This window comes from Pelobates fuscus, chromosome 4 (assembly GCF_036172605.1).
Source record: "Pelobates fuscus isolate aPelFus1 chromosome 4, aPelFus1.pri, whole genome shotgun sequence".
Classification (NCBI taxonomy): domain Eukaryota; kingdom Metazoa; phylum Chordata; class Amphibia; order Anura; family Pelobatidae; genus Pelobates; species Pelobates fuscus.
In genome coordinates, this window is record NC_086320.1 from 355,744,870 (window position 1) to 355,754,969 (window position 10,100).

At 43.5% G+C, this 10,100-nt stretch overlaps 1 protein-coding gene across 10 annotated transcripts in view; it reads right to left on the reverse strand.

Annotated features, from left to right (window-relative positions):
• Nucleotides 1-7,749, reverse strand: part of ARHGAP12 (Rho GTPase activating protein 12) — an 80,046-nt gene extending 72,297 nt beyond the window's left edge. For 8 of the 10 annotated variants that reach the window (XM_063452616.1, XM_063452614.1, XM_063452613.1 and 5 more), the window contains exons 1-2: nt 7,630-7,749; nt 6,578-6,823 (exon numbers count right to left, since the gene is read on the reverse strand). In XM_063452616.1, coding sequence (XP_063308686.1) covers nt 6,578-6,636 — 59 coding nt within the window. In that variant the 5' untranslated portion in view covers nt 6,637-6,823; nt 7,630-7,749. The remainder of the gene's footprint in view (nt 1-6,577; nt 6,824-7,629) is intronic. The other 2 variants (XM_063452606.1, XM_063452612.1) reach the window with 2 other exon arrangements.
• Between the last annotated feature and the right edge of the window lie 2,351 nt (nt 7,750-10,100).

Genomic DNA, 10,100 nt, shown 5'->3' on the forward strand with positions numbered 1-10,100 from the left:
AACTCTGCAGATAGCGTGTTGATTTATTATGCCAAGGTTGGGGTCGTGTTCTCCTCGTGGTGCATGTTTGGAGTGGGGCTGCAGTGTTCAAGGCAGATGTGAGGGTAGTGTTATATGTGGAGATGGCCAGTGAGGGACAGGAGAGGGAAGGGATGGATAGCAGTTGTGAATCAATGTCAGCCGACAGCTGCTGGAGGCCAATAGAGTTAAGGTTCCTCCTGAGCTGAGGGGGGTTAGGCTGAGGTTGTTGGGTGAGGGGGTAATTGAGAGCAAACGATAAGAGGTGGTGATCAGAGAGAGGAAATGGAGTATTGCAGATATTAGATAATGTACATGAATAGGAGAAAATAAGGTCGAGGGTATTGCCAGCTACATGAGTGGGAGAATTAGCCCACTGCAATAGTCCAAGGGAGGAAGTAATTGAAAGTAGTTTAGAGGCTGCTGGGGTTAAAGGTGGGTTAATGGGAATATTGAAGTCTCCAAGAATTAGGGATGGAATGTTGAAAGAGAGGAAGTAGGGTAGCCAGGCAGCAAAGTGGTCAAGGAAGAGGAGAGGGGAACCAGGGGGGCGGTAAATAACAGCAATGTTAGCAGAGAAGGGTTTGAAAAGGCGAATTGAATGAATTTCGAATGATGGGAAAGAGAGGGAAGGGGGGGTGGGCAGGGTTTTAAAGGAGCAGTGGGGTGAGAGAAGAAAACCTACACCGCCACCTTTAATCTCCGCTTGTCTTGGATTGTGGGTAAAGTGAAGACCACCAAAGGACAGTGAGGCAGGGGTAGCAGTATCCGAGGGAGAGAGCCATGTTTCTGTTAGTGCAAGTAGGTTTAGGGAGTGTGAGATAAATAGGTCATGGATGGAAGTAGATTTAAAGGTGCTGCACACAGAGCGTGCATTCCAGAGGGCAGCTTTAAAAGAGGAATTATAGTGAGAATTACATGGAATGGGTATTAGGTTGTTGTGGTTTCTGGTGTTTGAACCAGGTGGCTGAGTAGTGGAGGGACCAGGACTTAAATCCTAATAATTAAATTGTGCCTCTTTACCATTTGCATAAATGGGAAATATGCAATACAGACTTTAGATGCATGCTCAAAGTTGTACAGTAACAGGAAAATAAAAATTGATTTTGCCCAGTGCCCCTCCCTGGTCTAACGTCCAAGTAAAAGTTAGAAACTCTGTACAGAAAGCAAATCACATGCCCCACTCTCAAAAAATGCTATAGGACTATTAAAGTAGCAATCAAGGCACCAGAGACCCAGCTGTCCCATTCTCTAAAACACATCAGTGAAGTGTATCCTCCTGCAAGTGAATGGCAGCAGCCAGTGTTACTCACTGATGTGTTTCAATGAGCAAACATGAATGAACAGGGGTGCATTGTGTGCTCAGAATAGGATCGCATAAACACTGCAAGTACAGAATCCTTTCACCATGATCCCTTCAAATCACTTAAGCGGTCATGGTGGTTGGAGTAATCATATGAATCAACCACTGAACAGCATCAGAAAGCACTGATAAACTGAGATGTTCTCATCCATTTCCTGTTTTTGTGTTTGTGATTTATATTTACATGGGACAATGCTCTTTAAACGGTTTAAAATGTCCATTTTGGAATTCATAAAATGCGATCACATGGAAAGCATGACTATAAAAAAAAAGACAAAATCCAAAACATATTATTATTATTTTATTATTTATATAGTGCCAGCAAAATTCCATAGTACTGTACAACAGGGTGCCCAATAAGCTGAGACTATACCTCAACTTATCTAAACAGCAATAATAAATATGACTACATACAACGATAACATTGGACCAGTACGTACGTCACCACAAATCTCTTCCAGAAGGATAATAAGACAAACACAAAGTGAACAATATGCACAAACTCCTAATCATAATAATTTAATCAGCTTAAAGGATTCTGTTTGCATTTGACCAAAGAGCTGTGGCTCAGTAGAATGCTACTTCAATTGCACTGCCATGCACGTAAATACAACCAGAAATACAATCAAGAGAGGAGAGAAAAACCAAATGAAAAAAAAGATAACGAGAAAATTAGAGGAGAAACCTGCCAGTCTTTATTATTATATCTAGAACTGCTGTAAACATTAATGGTGTATGTGTATATGTGAATAGGCCTTGATCACAAAACATTGTTTTGACGGTTGCACACATTTGTGCATATTCATTAGAGAGAGAGAGTGCTTCTGAGTTAATGTGATATCAAGCAACAAAATAATGTTTGCCAATTCCATCGGTTGCGATGCACTCAAGTCCCAGCACCTACAACAGGTCTATTTTACTACCTCTGTCACAGGACATGGTTTCTGTCACCTGACTCTCTCAGAGTTATTCACTTAAAGGACCACTATAGTGCCAGGAAAACAAACTTGTTTTCCTGGCACTATAGTGCCCTTAGGGTGCCCCCACCCTCCGGGCTGAAGGGGAAGGAAGGGGGTTAAACACTCACCTTTCTCCAGCGCCGGGCTCCCTCAACGCTGGGAACTCTCCTCCCTCTTCTGAAGTCATCGGCTGAATGCGCATGCGCAGCAAGAGCCGCGTGCGCATTCAGCTAGTCCATAGGAAAGCATTCTCAATGCTTTCCTATGGACGCTGGCATCTTCTCACTGTGAAAATCACAGTGAGAAGCGCGGAAGCGCCTCTAGCGGCTGTCAATGAGACAGCCACTAGAGGTTGGATTAACCCATATGTAAACATAGCAGTTTAACGGAGAAGAATTGTCAAGCTGGATAATATGTCCCGTTTATCTATACTAGTCTTAAACTTGCAACTCCAAAATAATGAGGAAAAATCACCCCTTAATGAAGGGTTAGGATTAAACTTGCAATTCCCCTTTTAAATTCAAACACGTTTGTAGTATACAGTAAAGAGCAAAACTGAAATCGGAAAGCAACAAAATAAAATTGGCTGTTGCTTTCAGAGGCTTTTCACACATTTTGCAAAGATCCCCGAGGCGGACATCCCCGTTTTCTAAGTGGCAGCATGGAGGTGAAGATTGAGTTACATGAACACTTACCTGATGCAACTCCTCGCAAGTGTTGTCATATTTTTTCAGGTCCTGGCACTTCATTGCCAGGAACCTCTGGTCACTGCTAGATTCGTGCACATGAGCAAAAGTACAACAGTCTACGGACCAACTTGCACAACTCTTTCCCATACTTTTTTTTTTTTTTTAAGCAAAAGTTGATGGCAGGAAGCCACCATAGTGTTCTCCTCTTTATTTAGATTCAGCCACCTCCTTAATCGAAAATTCAAATTGGGGGGTGGAGGAAGGTTTTAATTACCGAGATTGGTTCCCTGCAGCCACTTGACCTGCCTCCGGCAATGTTAAGCAGACGCTTCCAAACGTCCAATTCAATGCACCTAATAGAGGAGCATTGGGGACCAACCTTCCAACCACAAACAAAATTGACAGAAACAGTAAGAGAAGTAGTCTGGATGTCTCTAGCTGTGCTTAATAAAAATCAGAATACCTTGATTTTTGATCTGGAGATGTAAAAACATCATAACCTACACTAGGGAGCTATCACATAAACAGATCACTGCAGAAAATCATATTTAACCCCTTAAGGACATATGACATGTCATGATTCCCTTTTATTCCAGAAGTTTGGTCCTTAAGGGGTTAAACCAACCCATCATCCAAATTTGAATTTTTTATTTATTAAATACATTCTTAAAATGACACTAGATGTAAAAAAATTAACAATAAAAACTGCATCTCAAGTAACAGGAAAAGGAAACATCCTTGTGGTTAAGAGTAGGCTTTCGAAAGATGATTTGATTCAATCAGCTTGTTTCAATCATTTATATATAGCTTAAAGGGGTCGTTTTGCATGCAGTTCAGCGCTGCATAATATAAATGCTTTTTAAGGTTTTATTGATCTTGAATAACCATGGGGAATTGTTTTGCCTAGAGGAGAACCAATACTTTACAGATTCCCCATGAAAGAACCATATTGAGGAGCTGCGCATACATCTTCCTGCTGGCCATGCATTGCTTTTAACTTAAACTTGATACTAATTGAATCATTTGTCAGGCAGTGTCTTGTTTTGCAGCTCTACACTAAAAGCCAATGGAAATGAATCAGAAAAGAAGGCTGTACCTAGAAAATCTAAAATCCTAAAGAGCCATAAGGTAGGGAAGAAGTTCAAGCACATCAGTGATTCTAAGGTTTGGGGACAAGGGAATTCACAGGACACCACGGACAAAATGGCTAGAAACAGTCTGAGAATGTAATGAACGCTGTGAAGCAGTTGAAGAGTACTGAAGACAGGAGCAAGACAACAGGAGAGAAGGTTAGACAGAAGGAACACCCCATGATAGATAAGTTTTGAGAAGGGGGGTGCCTGTTGCTAATGGCATAATGAAGTCCATTTTTGTATTCTTGGGATCACTTGAGTAATTCATACTTTAGCCAAGCTGTCATGCTAACTTGTGTGCAAAAACAATTTTAAAAAAACTGCTATACTGAATACAAAAAAAAAACCTAAAAATAATGGGGTGGAGGGGGGGGGAGAGAGATTTATCAAAGCAAACACATAGTCAAAGTACTAAATAAGGAACAATCACCATTGAAACCAATACAATGTCACAAAATAATCAGCACTTTACATCCAAAATAGTGCCTGTTTACCTAAATCTCCCCCAACATCTGCGAATTGGGCTGCAAAATGCTAAATGTTGACATATACTTGGTAGGTTTCCATGGTGATTACTTATTTAGCACTTTGCCCCAGAATAGCACTTGCTTTTGCCTTCATAAACCTTGGTTACAGATAGCTTTCCTTAGAATTTCAGCTCTATAAAAACTAAAAAAAAAAAAATAAGTGTTTTAACAATGTATTTCGTATTGATTATCCTGTATGTCATAGATGGGGGTTGGTTTGTTTGTTTTAATCTAAAAGCAATTACTGACATAATACCATTAGAGAAAAACAAAGAAATAAATGAAAAAAGCGAAGATGCTTACATTTTAAAGGCTCAACATATATGTATTAACCTCATGTTAGCTAGAAATATAACAAGAAATATCAGGATAAGGTTATTTCAGTTTTGCCCATGCGCAATCAAACAAAGATTTTCTACATGCCTGTAATAAACAGCGGGGTTTGGACACATCTAAAAACGGCTAGAACCTCGAAAACGACACAATGGTTCTATCTGCTCTTTGTTCACATACAGCAATAACTGCATTCCCACTTGCAGAACGCATCCTGCAACAAACATCAATTCACTAAAGGCTGCCGTTTCAGACAGATGTTTTCATTACAGCAAACATGGCGTAGAAGTGAGCCAGATGATGTCCCTCACTTATGCAACAATCGTTTCTTTTTGCTTCCTTAAAAGTAAACCAATCATCCTGCTGCTCACATTGATTTCAATGGATTTTACAAATGGAAATTAACACTTCGGCCTCCAAATGGTTAATATACAGCAAACCACTTGAAGGAAAATAAGCATGCATACGCCTCCATCTCACCACATGCTGCTGCTTAGTGCTTCATGAGTTTGGATCAAAGACTAACATGAATGGTTCACTCTACATTCCAATAATGATTACAATCCTCTCCGGTTAGGAATTATTTTATGTGCCCAATCCTCATCACAAACCTGATTTACATGCAATCCATATATTGCAATATTATACAGTTTCCGGTCCTTAAGTGATATGGCAAGCTTGAAGCACTAGATGTTTGTTGACATTATGACATGCATACATTTCTGGAATAGAATAGTAGTTTATAAATAATGACAGAATGGGTGCAGCAATAACTAATTCACATGAACAAAACATGTACAATCACATTCCACAGACAGAAAGGACATAATTAACTGTTTCTGACTCAAACACAATACAATGGTACAAAAACCACAGAGTTGTTTTTCTAATTGGTATTTGTGCAATTTTTTATTTATTTTTAATTTGTAATTGTGCATTTTAGCACACAATTTATGAAATGTGAGATTACTCAGAATACCCAAAATGAAGCATGCAAACCACGAAGCTATAATACAACATTTTGGATATGGACCATTCTGTGCACACAAGTGTTTACAAAAATTAAAGATGGTTTAAATATACACAAATGTAATAAAGAAATAGGCATTTGTGTTGGTTTAAGGATGTCTTCGAGAGATTGCAATATGGATACACTGTATACAGCTAAAAAAAAAAAAGAATAAGCCTTATCCAGGCAATTAGCGACTAGGTATATAGACAAAACAAGAAATATTGTCTACATAATCGAACATGTAAAAATGTAAACACCAGAGATGGACAGCATGCTTTGCTTTGGTTCCTGTTGGATCAGAAATACCCCAATTACCCCAAAAGAGCACACACTAACCTTAGGTTTATAAAGATACAATTTAGAGAGAGTAGAGACAGTTGTCTCTGACCATATAGGAAAACAAAGCAAGCTAAAAGGCAGACTAGTGATTGAAGTATGGTATTGTTTTCCTTATATCTATTGATAAATACTGCCTTTTAGAAAGGGTTCAATGAAACAAAGACATGCTCTTTTTTGCCCACAGGGGATGTCACATTTACTTACCCAGCACAATGCGACAGAAACAAGGAATGCAAGTTTTCATGAGGCTCAGACATGGCCATGGAATTCAACCCAGAGAAACAAACAGCACCTTGCAAAATGGCTCTGCTGCTTTTGGCAGTACAGGGGTGCTGGTATGTACACCCTGGGGCATTTGCCCTTCAGGGCATGCCACATCTAATTCCCCAAAACAAAGTGGGAAAACGATGAAGGTGATTTCCATGTGCTGAGGGTGGCTGTGATAGAACCCTGGGAATAAATCAACAGAGGGAAAAAAACAAACAAATCTGATGTCAAGTGACAGTAAGGTAAGTTTGGGGGTGCTCTGGGGTCACCCAGGGACATCAACAAAAAGGCTCCAGCTATTTGGACCTCACATGGGAAAGCATGCAGCAGGCTCAGTCCTTCCTTCCCACTCAGCTCCAGGGTGGAGACATTGAAGGGAGGAGTGAGGGACAACAGGAAGAGGGTGACAGCTTACAAAACACACCCTCCTGTCACTGCAAGGGTTAATGGGTTCCCAAAATATGGTCAGTGTGATTGCCAACTTAGGAATAACATCACACAGTGCCTGCAGCTGCAGGTCTCCAAGCAGTATAAGTCAGGAATAGGACTCCAGCTGTGCTGAACTACCTTACCCACAATCCTCAGCCAGGATGCCCTACAGTAAATAGTTAAACTAACCCCCAGTCTGCAGGCTCTGTGACAGGTGAGGAGTAATATGGCAGAATGAATGCTGCTCTCAGCCTGAGGACAAGTGAGGTCAGGAACTGCACCCCAGCGGTGGCAGACTACCTCCCCCATCATGCTCAGCCAGACAAAGGCTGAATGAGAGTCATGGGGAGAGTGTGTGAACCACTAGTACAATGTCCCATGCCCCCCAGCTGGGGCACGCTGGTCTGCTGCCCTTTAAGGTGAGACTCCCACACAGGGCTCCCAGAACTCGGGTACAAGCTGTCTCCGGTCACTAGGGGGTTAACCCCTACTCCCCTCCCCCCCAGCCTGAGACCCTCGCCGAGCCCCCCCTGTGCCCCCCACAGCCCGGAGTCACTCACCGCGCAGACACTGCCCGTACACCGGCCTGGGGTCAGCCTGGGGTCGGCCTGAGGCGGTCCGGTCACACGGCGAGCGGCCACAGCGACCACTATGAGGAAGTGTGTACACAGCCCGCCGGAGCCCCGCCCCCAGACACTGCGGGAGAGGGCGGGGCCAGCGAGGGGCGGGGTCACACGTCACCACGGAATGCCCGGACCAACCCGAGGCCGCAACGTCACGACTGTGCGACGTCATGGGGGAGGGGGGAGAGGGTGAATGTATCTACTAAACCGAGATTGTAACAACACCTCCCACAGCTCCCAGCCAGGGCTACTCACTGGTAATACACTCCCACAACTCCCAGCCAGAGAATACCTCAGGGATCTGTACTTGGACCCATTCTCTTTAATATTTTTGTTAGTGATATTGCAGAAGGTCTTGATGGTAAGGGGTGTGTCTTTTTGCGGATGATACTAAGATATGTAACAGGGTTGATGTTCCAGGAGGGATAAGCCAAATGGCAAATGAGTTAGGTAAACTAGAAAAATGGTCAAGGGCAGAGTACAGAATATTTGATAGAGTCCTAACCTCAACATCTGAGGAAAGGGATTTAGGGGTGATTTTTTTAGATGACTTAAAGGACCACTCTAGTGCCAGGAAAACATACTCGTTTTCCTGGCACTAGAGTGCCCTGAGGGTCCTCCCGCCCGGCTCTGGAAAGGGGAAAAGGGGTAAAACTTAACTTTTTCCAGCGCTGGGCAGGGAGATCTCTGCCTCCGATCCTCCTCCGTTCCGCCCCGTCGGCTGAATGCGCACGCGCGGCAAGAGCTGCGCCCGCATTCAGCCGGTCGCATAGGAAAGCATGATTTTCACAGTGAGAATCACGCAAGCGCCTCTAGCGGCTGTCAGTGAGACAGCCACTACAGGATTTGGGGGAAGGCTTAACCCATTAATAAACATAGAAGTTTCTAGTTTCTAGGTAGTGGATGCATGGAATAGCCTTCCAGCTGAAGTGGTAGAGGTTAACACAGTAAAGGAGTTTAAGCATGCGTGGGATAGGCATAAGGCTATCCTAACTATAAGATAAGGCCAGGGACTAATGAAAGTATTTAGAAAATTGGGCAGACTAGATGGGCCGAATGGTTCTTATCTGCCGTCACATTCTATGTTTCTAATACACTCCCACAACTCCCAGCCAGGCTACTCACTGAGAATACACTCCCACAACTCCCAGCCAGAGAATACGCTCCCACAACTCCCAGCCTGGGTTACTCACTTTGAGTACACTCCCACAACTCCCAGCCAGAGAATACACTCCCACAACTTCCAGCCAGAGAATACACTCCCACAACTTCCGGCCAGAGTTACTCACTGAGAGTACACTCCCACAACTCCCAGCCAGGGTTACTCACTGAGAGTACACTCCCACAACTCCCAGCCAGAATTACTCACTGAGAATACACTCCCACAACTCCCAGCCAGAGAATACACTCCCACAACTTCCAGCCAGGGCTACTCACTGAGAGTACACTCCCACAACTCTCAGCCAGGGCTACTCACTGAGAGTACACTCCCACAACTCCCAGCCAGGGTTACTCACTGAGAATACACTCCCACAACTCCCAGCCAGGGCTACTCACTGAGAGTACACACCCACAACTCCCAGCCACGGCTACTCACTGAGAATAAACTCCCCCAACTCCCAGCCAGGGTTACTCACTAAGAATAAACTCAGAACTCTCAGCCAGGGTTACTCACTACGAATACACTCCCCCAACTCCCAGCCAGGGTTACTCACTGAGAATACACTCCCACAACTCCCAGCCAGGGCTACTCACTGAGAGTACACACCCACAACTCCCAGTCACGGCTACTCACTGAGAATAAACTCCCCCAACTCCCAGCCAGGGTTACTCACTAAGAATAAACTCTCACAACTCTCAGCCAGGGTTAGTCACTACGAATACACTCCCCCAACTCCCAGCCAGGGTTACTCACTAAGAATACACTCCCCCAACTCCCAGCCAGGGTTACTCACTAATAATACAGTCCCCCAACTCCAAGCCAGAGTTACTCACTAAGAATACACTCCCCCAACTCCCAGCCAGGGCTACTCACTTAGAATACACACCCACAACTCCCATCCAGGGTTACTCAGTGAGAGTACACTCCAACAACTCCCAGCTAGGGCTAAGAGAGCTATACTTTAAGTTATTATTATTTTTATCGCCACTTATATAGCACCAACAGATTCCGTAGCGCATTGCAATATTATGAGAGGGTGGGATTTAACTATATATAGGACAACTACAAGAAAACTTACAGAAACGATAGGTTGAAGAGGACCCTGCTCAAATGAGCTTATAATCTATAGGAGGTGGGGTATAAAACACATTAGGACAGGAAATAGCAATCAAACAAGGTGGGAGTGAAGCAGAGCTGGAGGAGAAAGTAGAGTACTTCCCTTAGGAGAGAGACAGGTATGTGAGGT